Source organism: Martes martes (assembly GCF_963455335.1).
Source record: "Martes martes genome assembly, chromosome: 2".
In the NCBI taxonomy this organism is placed as follows: Eukaryota; Metazoa; Chordata; class Mammalia; order Carnivora; family Mustelidae; genus Martes; species Martes martes.
Genome location: NC_137889.1, coordinates 46,780,533 through 46,804,971, shown reverse-complemented (window position 1 = coordinate 46,804,971; position 24,439 = coordinate 46,780,533). Strand labels below are relative to the sequence as shown.

Genomic DNA, 24,439 nt, shown 5'->3' with positions numbered 1-24,439 from the left:
AAGACCACCTTGTGGGCTCTGGAAAGTGCATCTAAGAAGGTGGGACCGGCTCTCCTGTATCCTGAATGGAAATAATCTTTTTAGGGGTCTGAGCTTCTCTTGTTTACCTTTCTTCTTTAAGGGGAAGCATGGGTGGACACCAACCTGGAAGAAAGAGCAGACACTTGACAGATACTTGAAGAAATTCGAATTCAAAAACCTACAGCTCCTGGAAAGTTCTAGAACCTTTTCAATGCTTTTTGAATTATTTTTTGCAAAATGTTGGGTGTGATAAGTGAACTGTGGAAAGATTCTATGTGGATTATAGTTACAGGAATACCTCATTTCATTGTGTTTCACTTTGTTGCACTTCAAAGATATGGCATTTTTTATAAATTGAAGGTTTGTGGCTACCCAGAGTTGAACAAGTCTGTTGGTGCCATTTTTCCAACAGCATTTCCTGACTTCGTATCTCCGTGGCTCACCTTAGTAATTCTTGCAATAGTTCAAACCTTTTCATTACTATTATATTATGTTGTTCTGTGATCAGTGATATTATCGTAATTGTTTTGAGTTACCACAAATTGTGCCCACATAAGATTGTGAATTTATTTTTATTTTTATTTTTTTTAAAAGATTTTATTTATTTATTTGACAGAGAGAGAGAGATCACAAGCAGGCAGACAGGCAAGCAGAGGCAGGGAGGAGCAGGGTCCCCGCTGAGCAGAGAGCCCGATGCAGGGCTCCATCCCATGACCTGGGTCGAAGGCAGAGACTTAACACACTGAGCCACCCAGGCGCCCCAAGATTGTGAATTTAATTGATAAATGGTGTGTGTCATCTGGTCCACTAGCCAACTGATAATCCCAAAATGGCCACTAAGTGTTCAAGTGAAAGGAAGAGTCACATGTCTGTCACTTTAAATCAAAAGCTAGAAATGATTAAACTTAGTGAGAAAGTCATGTCAAAAGCTAAGATAGGCCAAAAGCTGGGCCACACAACGAACAGCCAGGTTGAGAATGCAAAGGAAAAGTTGTTGAAGGAAATTCAAAGTGCCTTCCGGTGGACACATGAACGATAAGAAAGCAAAACAGCCTTATGGCTGAGGTGGAGAAAGTCTGAGTGGTCTGCATAGACGAGCACACCAGCCTCGACATTCTGTTAAGCCAAAGCCTGATCCTGAGCAAGGCCCCGAGTCTCTCCGGTTCTGCGAAGGCTGAGAGCGGTGCGGAAGCTTCAGGAGAAAAGGCGGAAGCTATGGGAAGTGGGTCGGTGGGGTGTAAGGGAGGAAGCCGTCTCTGTGACGTCAGAGTGCAAGGTGAGCAGCCAGTGCTGGTGTAGACGCTGCCGCAAGTTCTCCGGGAGATCCAGCGGGGATAGGTGCTGAAGGAGGCTGCGCTGAGCGACGGATTTCCAGTGCGGATAAAACGGCCTCTCTTGGAGGGAGACGCCAGCTAGGACTCTCACAGCTGGAGGGGGAGTCCACGCCCGGCTTCGAAGTTTCAAAGGACAGGCTGACTCTCTAGTTAGGGGCTCATGCCGCTGGTGACTTGAAGTCGGAGCCAGTGCTCGTCGACCATTCTGGAAATCCAGAGTCCCGAAGAATGGCGCTAAGCCCACTCTGCCCGTGCTCTGCAAACGGGACAACGAAGCCTGGGCGAAAGCACTTTAGATTACGACATGGTTTCTGGAACATTTTAAGTCCACTGTTGAGACCTACCACTCAGAAAAACGTCTCCCTTTCCCGACACGACTGCTCCCTGACAAGGCGCCTGGTCGGGCACCATCTCTGAGGGAGCTGTGGAACGAGGTGACCGTTTTCTGCCGACACAGCCTCCATTCTGCAGCCCGTGGATCGAGGATCATTGGACTCTCAAGTCTTACTATTTAAGAACCAGCTTCTGTAAGGCTGTGGCTGCCACGGGTGGTGACTCTTCGGATGGATTTGGGCAAAGTAGATTGAAAGCCTCTTGGCGAGGATTCGCCGTTCCAGGTGCCATTAAGAACCTTTGTGATTCCCGGGAAGAGGTCAAAATATCAGCATGAACAGGAATTTGGAAGAATTTGATCGCAACCTTCACGGATGACTGTGGCGGGTTCACAACTTCAGGGAGGAAGTGTGGGGGAAAGGGCGAGAGAACTAGAATGGGAAGTGGAGCCCGAAGACGGAACGGAGTGGCCGCCCTCTCATGATCACATAACCGATGAGGAGTTGCTGCTTGTGGATGAGCAGGGAACGAGGTTTCCTGAGAGGGAATCTGCTCCTGGGGAGGTCGCTGGAAGACTGTTGAGCGGACAACCAAAGATTGAGAGCGTTGTGTGAACATAGTCGAGAGAGCAGCGGCTGCAGGTTGGAGAGCACCAGCTCTAGTTTCGAAAGAAGTTCTACTGCGAGTAAAATGTATTGAACAGTTTGGGGTGCTACAGAGAAGTCATTCATGAAAGCAAGAGTCCATCCATGTGGCCAACTTCACGGTGGTCTTATTTTAAGAAATTGCCACAGCCATTCCCACCTTCAGCAACGACCACCCTGATCAGTCAGCGCCACCAACACGGAGGCAAGAGCCTCCACCAGCAAAAAGACTACGACTCGCTGAAGGCTCAGATGATGGTTAGCAGTTTGTAGCAATAAAGTGTATTTTAATTCAGTACAAGGTTTTAAAAAACATATGCGATTGCACATTTAATAGACCACAGTGTGGTGTAGGCATAACTTGTATGCACTGGGAAACCAAAGGATTCCTTTGACTTGCTTGATTGTGGTATTTGCTTTGTTGGGGCGGTCTAGAAGCAGACCTGCTGTGTCAGGTTTGAGGTGCCTGTATGTGTTCATATGTGCACTGAGAATTGTTTTAGGGGGTTATTCTTTTCAGTTCATGAGACTTCTTCATCCTAACAGAATTGCACTTTTTACTTGTATTTGTTATATTGTAAGACACACTCAAGTTGGTGTGTGTGTTTTACTTATATCTAACCATTAATGCTACAAGATGTGCATCTTCCTACTTCTCTATTTTTGTATATATTTCTATGAGCATGTAGAACCTTTTGAAATGTGTTTTTTAGTTCGATTGCATGGGTTACCTGGATGGGAGCTAGAAACCGTAGAATGAGTAGGAACACAAAGGGGGAAGAGGAAAACACCTGCCTCTAGGAATGGCCTAGGTGGCTTGTGGTTCTCCCTCATACACATCTTGAGCTTTCCAGCACCCAATGGCCAGAAGCTTCTAAAGTGCCCACTCTTTCCAACATGGTAATTTTATGGGTGTATGAATATTTATATTACTTATAAGCAGATGTTTCCGAGTAGGGAGAGTGAAGAGAAGGGGTGTCCTTGTGCAGCCCTGTGTTTGGGCAGGTGCCCCTGAACGGGGCAGTCACACGATGGACTTGGGTGGGGGTGGGATATGGGTCAGAGCTGAGGAGGCAGATAGGGTCTATGTCACGTGCCATTGCATTGCGGGTCACGTGCATGCACCTCTGGCCCCATCATCATCTGCAGCTCTCCTCCCACACCTGTGTTCCAGTTCTGGCGGGATAATGGCATAGAGCTTATTCTCAGGGTTTTTGGGCTTCCCCAGTGCAAGGGTCTGTGTGTGCCCAGACTGGTGGGGCTCAGTTCAAATGCCTGGACACTTAGGTATGTTCAGGGAGTTGATGTTCTAGCGGAGTCTGGTGGGGGCACATCCCTCATGGCCTCGCTGTTTCCCTCCCTCTCCCACTTGCTTCCAGAGGTCCCCCCCACCCCCAACCTTCCCATTTCTGGAAGACTCCGTGTTTCCTGCCTCTGCCACACCTTGCATGTGGGGCACTTGCATCTTCATAAGGAGCCGTGAATTTTTGCCAGTCGGCCTTCAGCGCACCTGCAGTCCTTCTCAGAGGGCCTGAGTGCCCGTCCGCAGTATTAGCCTTATTGGGCCTGGTCAGGCTTTCTCATTTAAGGTCAACTGCATCAGAGGACGGACCCGATCCAGTCCGGACTGCACTTGGCCCCCAGCAGGCACTTAGCGTTGCGCTGGCAATCGGTGCCCTGTCATGCTTCTCTCCAGGGGAAGATGCCTCCTCTGGAGAGGTTGTGGGACATATCAAACAACACGAGGCAGGCCATTAGGTACAAAATACTCATGTATTTATGAATTCATGACCAAATTAAATATGAAACCTTATATAAAAAGAGGTGTGTGTGTTTTTTCTCCCCCACCCTCCCACTCTCCTCTGAAGCAGCTTGAGTGACACGAGTACAGGGGTGTGTGTTCTTGTGACTTGTCCTTCCTATCACCCTGCCTTTCCAAATGACAGCTTCTTGGGGGACTGGAATTCAGCCCTCCTCCTTCCCTCTCTCCTGGGAGGTCACCAGCTCTGGCCTGGCTGCCACACAGCCTCTCCAGGTGGTCTCTCTGGCTTGCACAGGGGCTGGCTGGGCCCCCAGAGTGCAGCTAGGAAGGGGCAGTGGGTCCCTGAGGGGTGAGCCCACCCTGGTCACCGGGATGGTCCTGTGGGTCCTCTCCCATGGGCCCCCTGCACCTCCTAGACCACCCTGACTCTCCCCTTGGCCTTTCTGCATCCTCATCAGTGGGCCACACTGCCCAGCCCCCCAGTTCCCCCTCCCCCTGGACTGTAGGTTTCTGCTCTCCCTCCCTCTCACCAGGAGTTCCCAGGAGACACCATGGTCCCACCTTTGGCTCCCTTCCCCAGAACGAGGGTGCTGGGTGCAGAGCTGCACCCCCTTGCAAGCGGCCTCCTGCCCTTGCCTGTTGGTTCCTCAGCCTCGCCCTGAAGCCAAGGATGAGAACTCAGTGGGCAGGAGCACATGTCTGGCCTGCCAGCCGGCCAGGAGAAACACTTCCTGCCTTGGACAAGTCCGTGGCTCAAACATCAGGGGGTGCAGCCACCCCAGACCTGCCCAGCCTGTCACCTCCTGCTCCTTCTCTTGCTGGGGACTTACCATCGAATCTCTTGATCTCTGTACTGCAAAACTGTTGCAGACTTTTTCTGTTTCCGAGTTTGCCTGACCCCAGACCCGAAGCCTGGGTCTTGCTGGTGGAGCCCAGCCTGGGGTTCCACCCGTCATCTGTGGGACTCTGACTTTTAAGTCGACACAACAGTGTGGGGGGTGAAATATGGGTCAGGATCACAAAACCGGGAGAGGTAAAACGTGGCCCAGCTTTTCCCCATGGGGTCACAAGCTGCTGTCTTACCCCCCACAATCCTCTAGTCTGGTCCCCCTCTTCCTGGGGCTGACTTTGCTTTGCCCCTGCTCACGTCTCTCCTTTCCACCCCCCACCCCCACCCCCTGCCCGCCAACCAGCACTAAGGGAGCTCATGTTCTGTGATCCTTCATTACAGGGACCTCTGTCTTCCTAGTCGTTGCCCTTTCCCCTGACCTTTGACTCCCTCCCCCCATTCTGGGAATGGCAAGTCACTCTCTGAAGTGCAGAACTGATTGTCGTGATGGGCAAAGCTGGGGTCCAATGCCACGTTCAAGCCCTGAGAAGCCCCGGCCCCTGCCCCTGAAGCCTCAATCCCAGCGTGCTAACTCAGAACTCGTGCCATCCTCAGAGCCGGCCAGCAAGGCCTGTGCATCCCCAGCTGCACTGGGTGACGAGTCCTTTCCCGAAGGCTCTGGAATTATTTTAGTCTCTACTGTTGTCTCCTCAACATGGAAGCCCCTGTTTGTAAGCTCTACAGGGTCTTTTTCTGTTGTTGTTTTTCTTTGAGGGGATAGAAGCCAACATGTTTTTGTTGGGGTGATTTTGCTGCTGTTCGGGATTTCGGTTTTTCTGTTTTGTTTTGTTTTTTGCTAATTTTGCCCCACCGTGCTAAGAAGCCGTGCTAACCAGAGGCAGGGGGAGCAGCCCAGAAGAGCATGGGGTTGCTGCACCCAGAAACCACCCCCCCCCAACTTTCTCCTCTCCTCCTGTTCCAGCTGTTTCCTTCGGTTCCCATCTCTGGATCTGAGTGGTGTGAGGACGGGGATGGAGAAGTTTCTCACTGCTCCGAGACCGAAAGCTCAGACCAGGCTGTGCCATCCTTGATCAGGCCTGGACACTTACCACCTGGGGAGGGAGGGCTGACCGCCGAGCGCAAGCCTTCCCACCCATGGCCTCGGCAGCTTCACCCCAGGATGTGGAAGCCTCGAGTTGGGTCTGAAAGTTTCATTTCTACCCTGAGCTCTCCAGTGAGGATCTGGGTAGGCGCCCCGCAAAACATCTGCCACTCTCAGGTCTGTGGATGGAAAAATGTGGCCAAGAGACAGGACCCTCCCTGTGCACAGCCACTCCCTGGGAGGGGGCCGCCTCCACAGACCGAGCCACACAGCCTCCAGGCTGGGAGAGTCTCCCATGGACGCCAGTGTTCTCCATGCCAGAGTCAGAAGCCAGAGCTCTCTGCGCTTTCCCTGCCCCCCACCTCCCTGCGGCTGTCAGCCTCCCACCCCGCTCTGGAACTGGGGTCACCTGCAGGGGGTCCCTGCACTGATCCACAAGGTCCCCCTCCTCTCTCGCTGAGCTACGTCAGCTGGTGAGAACAGCTCTGCCCTTGGGGTCCTGGTTATGTGGGTCCCCTTGTCCCCGGAAGGTGGAGGGGCGGTGCAGAAGAGCAGAGGGGCAAAGGCGAGTGGGGGAAGAGCAGCAGGGTCAGAAGAAGGTGGCAGCGCCTCAGACCACAGCCGAGGAGGAAGATGGGGATGACGAGGAGGCTGCAGAAGAGGACGGAGAGGAGGGACTGTTCCAGAACAGCCACCGCCTCTTGGGCTGCCGTTTCAGGTGGAGATAGTCCTCCTTCTCGCGCTCCTTCCGTGCCCGCTGGTAGTGATCCTCTTCCTTCAGGTACCAGACGGGCGGCCACCGGTGCTTCTCGAAGTACTCCTGGTTTTCTGGGGCACAATGCCGGAGGGCTTGGTTAGAAGGCAGGCAGGAGGTGGGTGCAAGGAGCTCCGGGACACGGAGGGTGTCCGGGGGCCATCCCCACCCCCACGCCCCTGCCCTGGGGACCTGCTGGGGGCCTCCATCCAGGGCATGCCCAGTCCCAGGGCCAGAGTATCAGCCCTGCTGTCAGAGCCCTCCGTGTAGCCACAGAGCTTCTTCCAGAAAGTCTGTACCAGCGCCGGGGAAAGGCACTTCCACTCTGCTGGGCTCCATGATGGAGGGACAGCCTGGATGGGCCTCACTGTGCTGGGAATGAACTGGGCTGCGGCCGGGCGTGAGGAGAGAGAAGGACAGCGAGGGGCTGAGCTGGCTTCTGCGGGAAGGGGAGGGAGGGTTGCAGGAGGACAAAGAAGGTCAGCCTGGACAGAATGGCTAGGCAGAGGGTTCAGACTGATTCTAGAAGGCGAGGCAGGTGTGGAAGGTTCGGACCAGGGCAGTGATGCGCTTGGAGCTGTGGTTTGGAAAGAAAATGCCCGCAGGGGGTAAAGGAGACAGCGGGGGGCCCAGTGAAGATGTGAGGGACACAGAGTAGCAGGAACTCGGGCAGCTACCACACCGCTCCCAGGAGTCTGTGCGGTTCCTGCTGGGCCCCAGGACTGGAGACATTAATTAAGCAGAAGTGGAACCATAGGGACCTCAGAGGATACCTGGACCTGGGTGGGCCAAGCTGTGCCCATTTCTAGGTTGTGAAATCCATGTGTTGGGTCATGAGCAGCATTAAAAACAACAGACATGGTTTTTATATGTGCACTGACTCACAACAAATATATTTCTTATTGTGGAGTCCTGTCTGAAAGATGCCAACTCTGAAAAAAAAAATACCAAGTCTGAAATACCAAAATACACCCCCACCCCTGTAAAAAAACAAAAAAAACCAAAAAACCAGAAGTCCAACACCTTCTTTGTACCTGTGAGAAACAGACACCCAGAGAGGTAAAGTGGATCACCTGGGGTCCCCAGCTGCCCTGCTGTTTTCCCGGGCTCCCCTTCATTTGGCCTGATACACCTTTGCCAGCTGCTCGCCCCACCCAAGAGCTCAAGTGCAGCCCCAGGATCTCTGGCCGCTTCTGGACGCCCTGTGGCATGGGAGGGCAGGGGGGTGGTGGGGAGCACGGGCAGGTCTTGCAGGAGATGCTCACCTGGGGACATGGCCTTCATGTCTCGGGGGAACTTGCGGCACACGTTGTTGTAGTTGGTGCAGATGTGGTGAAGACACCAGTCAGCCAACTGGTATGCGCAGTGGAACTGGGGAACAGAGAGAAAAGCACCTCTGCTGGAGCCCTGGGGTGTGGGATCCGCATGGAAACCCACAGCTGTCCGCAGAGCCAAAGCTTTCGTGCAGAGGGGCAAAGCCCCGCAGCTGTAATGAGCCCATCTCGGGAGGCAAACCCACACAAAAGCGTGAGAAAACCCTGAATTTGCTCCTTGCCCCACCAATGCCACTGTCACGTCACTGCGGTCCTGTCCGTCCCCAGCACCCACAGAAATCCACAGATGTGTGTGGTGCCTTCCATCTGTGTCTGTCCTCCTTAGATCCCCCCCACCAGATGTCCTCCTCCACCCGCCAGGCGGCCTGCACGGAGGGGCAGACAGCCAGGCTTAGAGCCCACTTCCCCAGCCGCGTCTGCGTGCCTCAAAGCCACAACGTCTGCTTCAGAAGCTGGCTTCTGGGGGCAGAATTCTGCACTTGGAGGGCCGTGTGGGACACGTTGCTTGTCTCCTTGGGAATAAGGAAGTGGGCAGCTCCTTTTAGATGAAGAGTCCTCAGTGACCTCAGGCATGCTGCAACCACGTTTACATACAAGACTGGGCTTCTGTCCTCTGCCCTACGGTCATATGATGCCTCAGGACCTTCCCACCATGGCCAGCCTCTCCTCTCAGCGTGAGACAGGCCCTGCTCAATCCGGGAACCAAGTCTAACAGCAGGCTCCCTTCCTACCCACCACCTGCCAGCCTTCCTCAGTCACTACCAGTGGGCAGACAGGGCCCAGAGTCAAGAATGCTAGAGAGGGCAGTGCCTGGGTGGCTCAGATGGTTAAGCATCTGCCTTCAGCTCAGGTCATGATCCAGGTCCTGGGATCAAGCCCCACATCGGGCTCCCAGCTCAGTGGGGAGTCTGCTTCTCCCTCTCCCTCTGCCTGTGCTCTTTCTGTCTCTCTCCCTTTCTCAAATGAATAAATAAAAATATTAAAAAAAAAAAAAAAGAATGCTGTCAAGAGGCATTCCCTTGCCATCATACCTGAGCCAGTTCTAGGAACACGAGGACGTCCCCATCAATGTCCACCATCATCTGGGTTGCTTCCATCAGCCCGGTCACTGTGTACTGCTCTGTGACACATGAAGAGCCACATGAATGGACATGCCCTCACCTATCCCTCCGGCTGGGCTCCACTGCAGGGCAGAGAGAGAGAGGAGGGCCAGTGGCAAGTCCCAGCAGGCCAGGAAAGCCCACACGTGACTGAAGTCTGCTCCACCAGCGGGGAAACCGGGATTACAGCAAGACTTTCCCAGTAGAGTGGGGATGGGAAGTGGAGGTACATATTAGTTAGAACCACGTAGGAGAACTGCTCTGTGCATTCGCTGTGCCCAGTGGCCTGGTATATGGGGGGTGAAAGCCCCAGGCAGAACCAGCCGTTGGTACTGACGGGAGAGGGTGTAACTCTCGGGATTGCTGAGAACTGTGAATTACAACTATGGAGTGAGTCCAGTTATTTGTGTTCATTGACATTTGACCACAAATCATAAACAAACCTTACATTTTATTTTATTTTTTTTTTAAGATTTTTTTTATTTTTATTTTTTTATTGTTTATTTGACAGACAGAGATCACAAGTAGGCAGTGAGGCAGGCAGAGAGAGAGACAGAGAGGAGGAAGCAGGCTCCCTGCTGAGCAGAGAGCCTGATGTGGGGCTCAATCCCAGGACCCTGGGATCATGACCTGAGCCGAAGGCAGAGGCTTTAACCCACTGAGCCACCCAGGTGCCCCTTACATTTTATTTTAAAACATTTATATTAAAGAAGTAAATACTTATAATCCTTAAGTTTGACTGTATCAGTATAAACTCATGAGGCATTTTATCTTCATGGGGGCACCCTGGTGGCTCAGTCGGTTAAGCATCCGACTCTTGATTTCGGCTCAGGTCATGATCTCAGGGTCATGAGATAGAGCTCTGCATCAGTCTCTGCACTGGGGATGGAGCCTGCTTAAGATTCTCTCTCTTCCTCTTCTTCTGCTCCCCGACTCATGTGTGCGCTCTCTCTCTCCCTCTCAAATAAACAAACTTTAAAATCTATTTCCCAGCTCCAGAAACAATACAGTAGTAATGTGCATCCCTAGTGCTCAGATTATAGCCTTGAAATACCATGCCCAACTATAAGAAACAGACTTCTTAGAGAAGTGGCTGATTCAAGGTTTGGGGCAGGAGATGTATAAAATGAACCAGGAAATAAAAGAAAAAAAAATGAACCAGGAACATCTTGTTATACCACATAACCAGAAAGCTCACTCTGGTGCCAGCTTGAAGAGACTCCTGCTGGCAAAAGGTGCAGTGTGGTATTTGTTTCACCAAAGAAGACTGTGACTATTTGAAACCAATTGAGTATGTTTGTAATAATACTTGAAAGCAAAAACTAATCGGGCACCCTCAAAGGGTGAAGGGAAAAAAAATGAATCTTGAAAACCAGTAAATGAAAGGATACAACCAAGCATTCATCCGCTCTGCCTATGCGAACCATACCACTGGGTAAGCAAAGCGCAGGTGAGGGGAAGCTGCTCTTTTTCAGAGTCATCCAAAAGATAAAGAAGGAATGACTGAATTGGAATATTATCACTTTATGCCTCATAAATCAATGGATCCAGGCAATGATGCTCAGTGACTGCTAACATCACAAAAAGATCACAAAAAGAGACAAGGCTTCTGGATGAAAACCAGAAATGGGGCTCCTGGCTGGTTCAGTTGGTGGAGCATACGACCCCTGATCTCGGGGTTGCGAGTTCAAGACCCACATTGGGTATAGAGATTACTTAAAAATAAAATCTTAAAACAAAACAGAACTGGAATAACATAAGAAGTAGTTTGAGCAAAAGAAAATTGAATATGAATCTGATCTAGCCCCTAGATCCAACGGCCAATCAGAGAAAAATCTAGATTTTTCTGGAACATCAGTGGGTTTTTTCCAATAGATAAATTGCAAGGGGAAAAAAATTTTAATGGACAAGCCTTTTAGATTAGAAGAAATTTAAAAGGCTTTTAAGAAATAAGACCATGTTATAGTGTTTAAGGATTCACACATGGAAGATAAAACTATAAGGAGCACAAAGTGAGGCCAATAAAAAGTCTACTTGACAAAGGAGTAATAGGCAAAGTGTTCCTCCTGAGGACAGGGAAGGACCTGTGACTGGTGGGGACAGGCAGAGGACGTCTGCTATGGCTGGCAAGGTGCCAGCTCCTGATCTGGGACTTTGACTCTGTAATAATTCGTAAAGCTGAACATAGGCTTCCTACGCTGGCACTCTATTGAACAATGAACAAGTTTTAAGCTTGAATCAATAACTTCATAGAAAGCCTATCTCCCAAAACCTAGAGCATCACCAATTATACCATGCTCAGCATTTCCTGCTGATCCTTAACAAGGTACGTGCATGACCTACGTCTGCGTGCTTCGTAGTATGGACAGACAGTTGCCCAGGAAAAGTCCTTTAGTGGGTATTTTCTATAAGCCTCTCCACACAGCGGCGCAGCTGAACATTTGTGACAGCTGACTTGTTTCTGATCGCCCACCATGATGAAGCAAACTTACAGAAACATCTTTATACGTATTTTGCCTTTGGGTCATTTCTTTGGAGATAGCCTTTCAAAAGTTGAACTAGTCGGTCCAAGAGTTTGGAAGTTGTCTGTGCTCTGTGAAGACCACACCACCTTCCAGAGGCAGCTCTGGTGGACATACTATTTCAGCTGTGATCTCTAGAAGCCTCTCTCTTGCTCCCTACCCTAAAGCCCTCTGTGTCTCCAACTAGGGCCCCTGGACTCTCTCTGTAGGCTCAGCTCTTCACATTCAAATTCTGATCAATGATTTCTTCCTTCTTCCTATGACCAAGCACCATCTTAAAACTAATTTCTAGGGGTGCCTAGGTGGCTCTGTTGTTAAGTGTCTGCCTTCGGCTCAGGTCGTGATCTCAGGGTTCTGGGGTCGAGCCCTGCGTCGGGCTCTCTGCTTGACGGAAAGCCTGCTTCCTCCTCTCTCTCTGCCTGCCTCTGCCTACTTGTGATATCTCTCTGCCAAATAAATAAATAAATAAATCCTTAAAAAAAAAACCAAAAAACCCAATTTCTCATCATGGTATTGCTGTTTTCCTCCTACGTGAGTCCCAGTCTTGATCATTGGTCCAGAGCCCCAGCAGCTCTGAGGCTAGGTCCTTCCCTGAATCCCAACTCAGTAGCTAAGGCCCTGCTCTCTGTGCCCTGACCTGCCCAAGAACACAGACCCCGGTATCAACAGCAGCACAGGGACCAACACCAACACCAACACCATACAAATACCAATTCCAACATCAACGGGAGTCTTCTGCCTGCCCGCGTCGCTGGCCCCAGACTCCCTTCATCTGGATGGCACCACTCCTCTTCTCCAGCCCCTTGGGCCCCTGACCTGCCCCTCCTTGCCTGCGGCTTGGTTTCCCTGTGGCTTCGGGTCCTGCTCCTTCCCAGGGCCGCTGCAGGTGGCCCGATCTAAAAGCTGCCTTCCGCCTCTCACCCTCTCCCGGGCTTTTCAAGGAACTAGGGGTGGCGGGTCAATGTTTATTGTCTGCTTTTGGAAGAAGAAAGAAGCAGAGCAGGAGGAAGAGCAGAAGGGAGAGAAGGAAGAAGGAAGGAAGACAGAGGAGGAGGAGAAGAAGCAAAGGGGAGCGATGAGAACGGCATTCAATTCCTCGACTTCAGCTCGCCCCACTGCGGCCAAGCAGACAGAACACCAGCGCTGTCGTCTACTGGAGACCACTCTTTTGGCTCAGAGCCCTTTGCGGAGAGCCTATCACGTGACACCATCCTGCCTCTCACATGCGCTTCTTTACATCTCTGTCCTCACCCAAACCCCAATGCTCATCGACATATTTCCCTTTATGTCGACACCATCCCCTGCTTGCTGCTTGCAGCCTATCCCCTGGAGGGAGGCAGGTGAGAGGAGACATCAGGACCTGGGGGGGGGGGGGTTCCCGGGATTCTCCCCCAGAGGGGTCCCCGTGTACCTGTGAGGGCAACCAGGTGCGGCAGGCAGAGGCGATTGGCCAGGATGATGAGCTTCATGTCATCCAGATCGGGGCTGGAGGTGAACATGCCCGTGTAGAGGTACTCCAGCACGGCCCTCATGCAGCTCTTGCTCGTGTACGGGAACACCACCTGCGGGGAAGGGAGACACAAGGCTCCAGGAAGGCCCAGCTGCATGGAAGGACGAGCTCAGGCTGGGGAAACTCAAAAGGCCCCCCGGCCTCTCGCTGGCTCCCCCGGACGGGCAGCTGTCCCTGAACTGCCCTTGTACCAGTTCCAAAGGCCCCCCGAGGCCTGTCTCCCAAGGCAAAACCTGCACCAATCCCGTGTCAGTGGCACTCTGACATTTCTAATGTTTTTCAGGGCACCTGGGTGGCTCAGTCCGTGGAGCGTCAGACTCTCAAGTTCGGCTGAGGTCATGATCTCAGGGTCATGAGATTGAGCCCTGCATGGGGCTCCACGCTCGCTCCGTGGGGAGTTTGCTGGAGACTCTCTCCTTCTCCCTCTGCTCCTCCCCAGGTTCACTGTGTGCACTCCCTCTCCCTCTCTCTCTCTAAATAAATACATCTTTAATAAATAAATCAAAGGACCTGGATTCTCACTGGCATGCTTCCAAAGCCTTGCTGGCTTGCAAGGTGTCTGAAGGAGTGCTTCCTGCCCCCTGAACCCACCCTGGGGCCCCCTCCTGGCCTTGCAGAGGGCAGTGCAAGAGGGGGATGAAGGAGCAAACCAACCCCAGCTGGCTTCTCCCTGGCTGCCTGCAGCTGCTGCTTTGGGCCCCTGGGATCTCTTCCGAGCAGCACTGCAACAGAAACTGCTTTCTCATCAGACATGAGTCTCTCCGGGCTGCCCGGGAGTCATCTGGAGCTTGCAGGCTGCTTCTATGGTACCAAGAAGTGCCTAGGGCAGGCCGGCCCCTCGGGCTCCGGGGAGCGCCTCGTCTCACACTCACAGGAGCCAAATCCACTCATGCTTTCAGGATCAGAGACCAGCTCATAGCTCAACCCTCCACTGAGCCTTCCGGAAGGACTTTGTTCCCAGAAATCTTAAGAAACTGTTATTCTAAGGGCACCTGGGTGACTCAGTGGGTTAAGCCTCTGCCTCAGGCTCAGGTTATGATCTCAGGGTCCCGGGATCGAGCCCCGCATGGGGCGGTGGAGGGTCTCTGCTCAGCAGGAAGCCTACTTCCCCCCTCTCTGCCTGCCTACTTGTGATCTCTGTCAAATAAATAAAAATCTAAAAAAAAAAAGAAAAAAGAAACTGTTATTCTATGTCACAGGATGCTGTCCTGTGTTGTTTGTCCTACCATCTTTCCTTCAAGTGTTTGGTGAGCTCTTACTAAGGGACCAGCACGGAGTGGGGCTGGGGAGAGGCGGGGAGGAGAGAAATCCCAGACCAGGTGACAAAACAGCGTGCGGACCCTCAGAACCTCAGGCAGCTGCACAAAGTTGGACCTTGGGAACTGTGAGGCTGACTGCGACAACCAACAGTACAGGAGTTCAAGGAAAAGAGACAAAACAAGGGCCTCAGCCTGAGCTACCCTGCCCGGCCGCGAGAAGGGAAAGGACAGAACAGAGTGAAAGAATATTTCGAAGGACGCACTGACATGCCCCTTCCAGCTCCGAGTTTCCAGTCTCAGTGCCTGAGAAAGTGGCTGAAACAGTGATAGAACAGTCGGGTTGGAGCAGCGCTGATTAGAGGGAAAGGTGAATGAAGCATTTTTTTTTAAATTGTCTGTCTTCTGCAGCTTTGACATCTGGGGCCATGCTGACCCCATGAGGGGCTACCCCTCCCAGCGTTAGCCAATCTTAGCATTAGGAAAGGGGGCAGTCAGCATGCCTTTCACGTGCAAACAAACCAAACCCAGTCCACACCCCAGCCATCTTCTTTATCAGGCTCCCTCTCTCAGCCACTCTCCCCTGCCCTAGTCACCCCAAGGCCAGGTACCAGACCATTTGGGACAGCCCCAAAGCCTCCTGAAATTATTCAGACTAGCCAATCCTCAGCCTGCTCACCCTGCCTCACTCATCCCTTCACACAGAAAATGCAGTGACGGCTCCTGTTCGCTGTTCCCTTTGTTCCCTCTGCCTCCAGACTGACCCTGGTGCTTCCCTGTTTGGCCCCCTATGCCTGAGAGCACAAAAATCTCTCTGCCCAATGGCAATTTTCTCCTGATCTGTGGGCTTCACCGTACCTAAGTAATAGACCTACATTTAAAACAGTGATGGATTCATCCTTCCTCATAAAGTGGGAATATGAAGCCATGTGTAGAAGTTGTGTGTGAGGTGAGATATGAGACAATATATCAAAAGTGCTTTCTACACCATGAAGTGAAGATGTCACTATGATCCCCCTGTCGTAAGATCCTTGGCTATGGGACCTAGCTCATAAACTTGTCTTGAGTCTGGCACTCCGCGGTGCACAAGCACGCAGTGCTGAAAGAAGTACCAATAAAAATGGCAGATGCCTCAGACGGGAAGGGTGAAGATCTCTTTCTCCTTCCCACCTGTTTCCCTCCTAGCCTTACCTCCCTGGTGGAACTCTCCACGAATGGTCCCCCAAACATGGCGGCCATCCAGTCACAGCTGGAAATCAACAGGGGCTTATGGGCGCTGATGGTGCCATCGTCCAGGATGAAGGTCACATCTGTCGGGAAGAAGAGGCATCCTGTGAGGATGTGGTGAAAGAATGAGGGAGAACCCACCCCAAAGACCAACACTGTGCCCAGACAGCCCACTTCCTTCTGAAGCCGCTCATGGAGAGTGCAACATGACCACGCTCTTGGGCTTGGGGACGAGGCTTCAGGAGCAGGGCCACCATATCTCCAGGCCATCAGCAGCTGAGATGACTCAGAATGCTGAGGGGACCGACCTGGACTCTTCCGAAGGTTAATGGGAGGGAAGGCCCCTGCCCTCCGGCAGTCAGTTCCTGAGCACAGTCCATACCTGAAAAGGTGCCTTTTGCCAAGCACTCCTTCACCCGGTTGGTCCGGCGGACATGGAAGGCCTTAGTGATCTCTTGGTTCATGAAGGCCTCGTTGTTGAGAATGTTGGCCACCATCATGCGCAGATCAAAGACCTCAAGCAGTTCGGCAATGTGGGCGATGTGCATGAGGTCACGCTCATTCTCGTCCAGCTCCCCGGTGTACAGGTACTTCAGAACAGCCCGGAAGGGCCCCGGCTGGATGGAATTGTCCATCTTTACCACCACCATCAGCCGGGACTTGTAGGTCAGAGGATCTTCTGCCATTTCCTCCTGGATGCTCACAAAAGCTCGGCTCCAGGAAGAGAGTACTCGGCCCCTCCCAGGCAGATAACCTGTTCCATTGCCCCGTAAGATCCCATCGCTGGTGGAGGCACGGAGCCCAGCAGGCCCCGAGCCCCCGCCCTCCTCCACACTCTCGCATACGTCAAAGCTGGCCGCTCGCAGCAGGAAGTCCCGGCCATGGTGGTGGTGGTGATGGTGGTGGTGGTGATCGGGGTGACCCCGGTGGTCCTCTGGGCGGGGGCCCCCGGGCCCCGAGGGGCCCCCCAGCTCCCCCTCACTCAGGTCCATGAGGAATAGGTCGTAGAACTTGGAGGAGGAGGTGGAGAGGTAGATCTTGTGGGCAAAGATGCGCACCCGCTCCTGCAGCACCAGTATGACATCCGCACACAGCGGGTCCTCCAGGAGGTGGGCGGGGCACTCCTCGCTGCTGGAGGGGGGGTCGGGCACCACAATGATGGGGGGAGGCGGCTTGGGAGGCAAGAAGGGCGCCTGCAGCAGAGGACGCTGCACGTTACGGAGGTGGGATTTCCAGAACTGCAGGTGGCGGCGGGAGATGAGCGCGGCGCGGATGGCATTGTCAAAGACGTCCTTGATGCCAAACTGGGCCACCACGCTGGTCTCATAGTAGGGGATACCCAGCTCCTTGGCCACCTCCCGACCCTTCTCTGGGGGAAGGATCTCATTGGGCTTGATGGGCCTGGCAGGTTCAAGAAGGAAAACCAAACATGTTGCGGGGGAAGAGGAGAAGAGGGGAGAGGCAGGGAGAGGCAGCTCTCTAGAGCCTGCCTGTTCTTCAGGGGATGGCTCAGGATCTGTCTCTGTCTGATTCCTGCCCTTTCTCCTCTGTTTAGTCAAATCTTACCAGTCCTTTAAGGCCCACTTCCAATCCCTCCTCTTGCAGGAAGCCTTCCGTATTTATGCCAGCCACCCGCCCTCCCCAGCTCAAAGCAGTGGCAGCACTACCTCCCTCTCTGGCAATTAGCATGCAGTGTTCCACGCTGGTTTTTAACACAGCCATATATGGAGTTCATCTTCCAGCGTGTTCATAAGCCCCTTTCATGCAAAGACTACCACCTTTTCTCCTTCCCTCCCATGGTACTCAGCCCAGGATTGCCCACAAAGGGTACAACAGATGCATGGATGCGCGGATGGATGGGTGAATTAATGAATGAGTGGACAATCTTTGGGCCCCCACATGGCTTGCTTCAAATCAAGGGTGAGGTGTGAGGCTGAGCAGACTCCCTCAGGGCTGAACAGGGAGCCATGGAGATGCACCCCCTCCCTCTGTCTTCCTCCTTCCCCCTCCCTTAGCAATGGCACCCCCTACCTAGCCAAGGGTCGCCTGGCCCTATTGACAGCCTCCAGGTCCGCATAGCGCAGGTCCAGCTGGCACCCCACCAAGATGACAGGTGCTCGGGGGCAGAAGTGCTTGATTTCTGGGTACCACATGGTCTTGACATGGTGGAGGGAATTGGGGTTGGCAATAGAGAAGCACAGAACCACCACATCGGATCTGGGGGTGGGAGAGGGGGTTACAGGCAGGGAAAGCTGGTGGTCAGCTGCCTGCCCTGGGAACAAGGGCGGACACACATACCCACCCCACCCTACACTACATCCCACATCGGTCATAGGCACCCGCTCACAGAATGTATACTAATAGGACCCCTAATTTACAGACCTCTAATTCAGCATTTTAGAGCTTTCGAAAACCCTCCCTTTGACCTCATGGCTATCTTATGGGTTCGAAATCACCACTTTACAATCCATGGCTGAGGAAAATCAATTCAGAACAGTTCCCCTAATTGTGCCTAGTCACAGAGCTGACAGGTAGCAAGGCTGAGAGTCCAACCAGGCCTCCTGACTTCAAAGCTGCCTCCTTCCACGGCCCCGGGCTGCCTCCCCGTGAGGTCTGCCGAGCTGCCTTCTCTGCTCCCTCCACCCAGCTGAAATCTCCCAGCCTTGCCCTTCCCTGGGAAAGCAGGGGAGACCCATCTGCCTGGCTCCCCGGAGGCATTACCCACCTCCCATAAGCAAAGCGACGGTCTTTGTGGTGGTCTCCAAAGGTGTCCCAGAGGCGGAGGGAGACGCTGACATCATCTACCACATCTCTGGAGCGTTCCAGCACCTGTGGGGTGTGGCGGGGAGGGAGAGGAGCTGGAATCAGGAGCAACGGTTCTAGGGGCCTCTGCATGTCAGCTCAGGGTAGCTAGCGCCGGCTCATCCCTGGGGGTCCCAGACAGCATGGGGGTGGAGGGACAGAGCTGGCTAGGGTCCGGGCAGCTCCCTCTGTGTGCCATGACCAGCACGTCCCTGTCCGGTGCCATCTCTGCAGACCCAACAGCAGGAGTGGGCTCGAAGCTGGCCAGAAGCGAAGAGCCTCAGAGAGGGCAGACTGTCCTGGGGTGGAAGGGATCTCAGGGGGCCTGCCCTGTTCCCCGCTTCACCTGCCTCTGGTTTTGGTACTGGCCAACAGCTTCTTTCTTCCTCTCTGCCCTCATCTCTCCAACACCTCCCCATTACCGGGGGCTGTGATTGCACAAGATGCCCGCCCTAAGCAAAGCCTGGGTCTCAGGCACCAGCTCAGCCATGCAAAACACAAATGGTTAAGGATCCCTCCCCTGGGGTGGGCTCCCCTCAGTCCTCTCTCCTGGGGCTCCTTCCTCTTCAGCTGCCCCCACCCCACCCCCAGGGGCCTCCGTGAGTGAGCTCGTGAGCTCGTGAGCTCAGCACAGGCGGGCCGGCCGTGTTTGCACACACTGAGCTGTAGCTTGGGAAGAAGCCCAAACACACGGGGCGGACCCCCAGCCGAGCGCCCTTGCAGCCTTACCTCCTGGCACACCCGATACTGGTCGATGGCCCAAACCGTGGGCACATGGGTGGCGAGCAGCTGGTACTGGGTGAGGGTAGCATTGCAGGCCCGGGCGCAGATGAGCCTGGTCTTGCCCACCGCGTTGTCTCCCACCACAACGCACTTGATGGTCTCTACGTTTGGCCTTTCATAATCCATGTCAGAATCCATTAATTGGGACCTGAGGGAGAGGAGCGTCGTGGTCAGGACAGCTCCGCTCACCAGCTCCCCGAGGGCCAGGGCCAGCGGCTCTCCTCAGCCAGCATCTGAGTGGAGAGGGGGCGAAGGGAGTGGGTAGTTTTCCGGGCGCTCGTTCTGCGGGGCCTGAGAAGCTGGGGGCCCATTCAGGCTGCAAGGAGTGGCTGCACCACGTGAACCGCTCGTGGGCCTTCTGTTGCCACCATCCTCCCACTGGACTTCTGGCTGGGGGAGGCCTGTTAGAGATCCCGAAGCAGAACCTGCCCCAGGCCTGTCCCTACTCTCCCAGGAAAAGGACAGCCCGCCTGGGAGGCTCACTCCTCACCCACACTCTCCTCCTCTGGGCAGCAGAACAACAAACAGCTGAGAGATGCAGAGTCCCAGCCAGGTCCCCACCCCTTCCCAGCATGCCGGAGGGCAGGGCCACTTTAAAATTTAATGGACTTGTCAGAGCTGGGGGGCAGCTCTCCTGCCCTCTACCTTTGCCTCCCTCCCTCCCTGGTGGTGGATTTTCAAGCCCTAGCTTGCCTCCGGCTACTCTTCAATGCAAGTGTCCTCTCCCCACCCCGACCCCCAGCCTCCTTCAGGGAGATGCCAGAATTTTTCCTCCCAGTCCCTCTGGAGGCACCTGAGCAGCCCAGGGGCATCCCCTCCCCTCCTCTGAGCCTGTCATGCTGCCTGGAGGGCTCACTCAGCTGCAGGCCCAGTTTTGAGATGGCAGTAGAGATAAACAGGCCTGTGACTTATTCACTCATGGTCAATGGGCCTTCCCGCCCCTACTCAGGCATGCCCTCTAACCATCCTGCATGCAGCCCCCCTTCAGAACTTCCCATTCCTAGGGACTAGGATTCTCAGGCTGAAACCCCCAGATCCCTGACATTCCTGGAAGGCTGCTCACTCAGTTGGCTGCACGGGTAATGGGGCTGCTGGGGGAAGCAGAGGGTCAGAAGCTGGGGCCTGAATTTCTGGGCAAATGCTTGCCTCAGTTTCCCTCTGTGCTGAGCAGAGAGGGAGTGCCCTGTCCACCCACAGAGGGGGATGGCTCAAATGAACAGAGAGCCCTTCTGTAGTTGAAATGTCATGTCAGTGCTTAAAAAGCTGTCATCAGGAAGGGACCCTCAGCTGGAGGGCCAAGGGACTTTCGGGAGCAGTCCCCCGGTGGCATCCTGAAGGGGTTGAGGGGAAGAGGTAGGGGTAGGTGCAAGGCAGACACTGGTAGCGAACTTGGTTTCACCTAGGTCATGGGCCTGCTCCTGCTCTCACTCCCTGTGTGCATTAAGTCAGCGGGGGACTGGAGCGGCCCGGAGGACCCCTTCCTAGGCCCAGGAAGGCTGAGCTCCTAAGGGTGCTGGAGGCGCCCTCACTGCTGAGCCATCCAGCCAGAGAGCCAGGGCCACCAGCAGTGCAGAGCAGCTCCATTCCTGCTGGGCTGTAACTGGATGCCAGCATGCAGGAATGCAGAACTGAAATACCCAAGTAACATGGCAACTGGGATTTGCCGAGTAGGTACATCTTAGCAACCTAAGCAAAAAGTGCAGCAAGGGCTTTTCAATGAGACAAGCACCTCCTTCTTTTTGGAATTTTACAGGATCTGAACTCCAAACAACAAGGGGATCTCCTTGCAACTCCTCCCCGGTCTCCAGAGCAATTGTCTGCAGGATTCCGGGGCTGTAGTCTCCTATGTATGCTGAAGAACAAAACAGACTCCCCAGTACGAATATGGAGAGCTGGAGGAGAAAGACTATACCCACTGGCCAGCAGAACTTCCTTCCCAAATTCAGATTTGAATGGCCTGTGAGTGTGGAAGCAGAAGGGGCAATGAGGAGACGGAGGAGGAGGGGCGTCAGTTTGTAAATCCAGGAGCATGTGGACCGTGAAGAGGATGCCAGAACACTAGTAGATCAATGCTGCTTCAAAATCAGAGAGTTTATGATTAAAACACCCCTGCACAGCTCATGCGCCTCTGTGTTGAAGGAAGAGAGAGCCAACCAACAAGTAGAAAGGTAACAAACACTGCCAGTTGTTCAGACAGCAGCCCTGCTGGGGGCTCCTCTGGCTGAGCCGCCCCTTCTCATCCACTCTTCAGTCCTCCATAGCCCTCCCCTGCTTGTCCTTGGACTTCTCTCCCTATTTTTATCATTCTCGCCCACTCCACCCCATCCCAACCGCCTGACTTCAGATCTAGGAAACTTCAGATCTAGGAAAGGGCAAGTCAATTTGCTTCTCTGGGCATCAGTCTGCCCTTCTGGAAAATGGGTTTGAGGGCTTTGGAAGAAAGTTTCCCAAATCTTGGTAAATTTGTGCCAAGAGAGCCTGGGCAGAAAGGAGGTATTTGTCTTCTTATGCAATCCGGTATTATATAATGCTAGATTACATATCTATATATGTAATTCTATCTCTCTTTAAGATACAGCCTGGCCCAATTAAGCCAGCAGGCAAAACTCTTTAGTCGAGACAGGCCTGTCTTACACAAGGATCCTGGACTGGAGATAGCGTGCCAAAGCCAGCAGTAATATAATTTTTGCTCTAGAATATTGCTACTTTACTGTATCCTTGTTGATGTATGGTGATACAACCCACTCAATGAGCTTCTCAACTTCCCCTTCCCTTCTGGCACTCTCTCCCTTCAATGACTCTAGACTTTTCCACACAATTGCCTCATCCTCATTCGTTCTGAGCCTCTAGACAAACCTCCATACACTATGGCTTCCTGGCCATCCTGCCCCGGGAATCACAATCTCCAATTCATTCCTCTCCCTCAGTGATCCCAGAGTCACAAAGATGCTCCCTCCCCACCCTGTCCCATGATCCCTGTCCCCCTGTCCACAATCAGCCTCCGGCCCACTGCTCTCCCAGCTCTGTGTACTCAGGCCAGGCCAAAAAGCCAGGTGTACTCAAATTAGCTACAACCCTCAATGGGTACCATTCCCACCCCCACACCCCTACACACACTCTTTGCAGAGCCCAGAAAAGCCCCCCTTTCCCTCCCACAGCTGATAGGAGGTTGTTCATCTGTGGCTGCCCTAGTCTGGTTGTCAAGGAAACGACAGAATCTCCCTGGGAGCCTGCTTTGTCTCCTAGCAACCAATATCCCACATCCTGCATCTCACAAAATGCAAAAGAGAGGAATATCCTCAAAATGAAGGTAAAAATCGAGGAGGATGGAGAGGAAGGGAGAATTGGGAAGAGAAGACCAGAGAGGGTGGCTTTTCGCAGGGCTGGCTGACATTGTAATATTGTGGAAGGCGGAGAGATGAATCCCTCCTGCAGATCCAGTGGGCCGCAAGGCTCAAAGGGATCTTGAATGATCATATGAACAAAAAATGCAAACCCAAACACACAAAAAGAACCTTCTCAAACATCAAACAACACTAAGCATCTCTCCCATAGTTTGCCAGAACTCTGATGCACACACTGCAAGGAGTTGGTTGAAAGAAATCTCTCCGGAACGGCGAGCAAAACATCCAAATTCCATTGGTTTTCAACAGAAACATTTCCACCACTCTGGACCTTTATTCCTGACACGCTGCTCTGCACACGCACACGCGCGCGCACACACACACACACACACACGAAATAAAAAATATATTTTTTTTAAAATGAGGAAACAGGAGGGCCACGACACGCCAAGGCAATCAAGTCATCTTCCTTTCCCTAGAGAAACCCAGAAAAGATTAGTCCCCCGCCCCCTGAGACCCCAGCAGCCAAAGCCATAGCCAAGGGGAGAGGAGGTGCAGGGGTGTTGGTGGCTGGGGAAGTCTTCAGAAGGGGCGCAGATAGGGCCGGGGAGGGCACAGGAGGGCGAAGCGGCGCGTCTCCGGGCAGCTTGCAACCCGGCCATAATAGAAATTAATCATTTACTTACACCACTACATGTGACGGGGTAATTTCTAGTGTAAGGAACACATCTCTTCCTGCTAAGCACGCTCATTTTAGTGAAATGTCTGGGGTCACTCCGCGCGTGCAAGTTAGGTCGATGCCGGCGTCGACGCCGCCGCTGCTGCCGCCGCCGCCGCCGCCGCTGCCGCTGCTGCTGCTGCCGCCGCCGCTGCTACAGGCTCCGGGCCCGGGTCGCGCTAGATCAGAGACTCTGACAGAGCAGCCCAGGCCGGACGGCGGGCCGGGAGCGGCCGCGCGCGCGGCACTGCAGCCATTGCCTCTTCCGGATCAGCATCTCCCCGCGCCCCGGGCGCCCAATGTCATGGAGGCGCGCTGGAGTGGGCTGCGCGCGGCCGCCGACCTCGGGCGGCTGGGCCGCGCCGCCGCCGCGGGTCCTCTGGCTGCGGAGGCTGGAGGCTACGCGCAGTTGGGGGGGAGAGGGGCGAGGCCGCCGCCGCTACGCGCCCGGCCCGCTCCGAAGGCGCGGCCGCGAAGACGCCTAGCGCTGCAGTCCCGGGGACCGCTCGCGACCTCCCGTTTTCATTCACAAAAAAAGGAAAGGGAAAAAAAAAAAAAAAAGAAAGAAAGAAAGGGAGGAAGAACAGGGGGCAAAAATCGCACCCAGGCCGGCGGCCCCGACAGGCTCCGCCCACCGCGGAGCTCCGTTGGTGGAAAGGGGTCTGGGGGCGGGGAAGGGGCGGGGAAATAAGGGGATTGGGCGACCGGCAGGCCCGGCCCCGGCCCCGCCCCGCGGCGCCGCTCACTACCTTCCGCCCGCCCTCCCTTCCCCCAGCCCGGAGGGACGAGGCTGGGAGGGTCTCGGTTCACCACCGCTGGGGGGTCTCCTCCCTCTACCTGGCAAGGCGCAAGACCTCGCTGGACTCACACGGGGTTTCCCCCTTTCCTCCGGGAGGCTGAGTAAGAACTCCGAGACGCATCTTAGCCCTGGAAGGGATGCGAGTTAGGGGAGGAGAAGGGACATAGTTTCCTTCCCCCGTACACCCAGGCCTCCACCCCTGGCCCCCCGGGGAGAGGAATACAGCCTTTTCACCCAGGCCCTCCTCTGGCTTGAGAGTTTTCCT

General features: G+C 54.0%; 1 protein-coding gene across 1 annotated transcript; it reads right to left on the bottom strand.

The window, feature by feature from the left end:
* Window positions 1-4,088: 4,088 nt before the first annotated feature.
* RHOBTB2 (Rho related BTB domain containing 2) lies at window positions 4,089-23,976 on the bottom strand. The gene is made up of 10 exons (XM_080796134.1): window positions 23,344-23,976; window positions 19,260-19,461; window positions 18,454-18,557; window positions 17,760-17,945; window positions 16,111-17,129; window positions 15,693-15,811; window positions 13,147-13,297; window positions 9,145-9,233; window positions 8,045-8,150; window positions 4,089-6,853 (listed from the first exon to the last, which is right to left on the bottom strand). Exons 2-10 carry the CDS (start codon window positions 19,449-19,451, stop codon window positions 6,636-6,638), a joined length of 2,184 nt encoding a protein of 727 aa, XP_080652260.1. The 5' UTR covers window positions 19,452-19,461; window positions 23,344-23,976; the 3' UTR covers window positions 4,089-6,635.
* Between the last annotated feature and the right edge of the window lie 463 nt (window positions 23,977-24,439).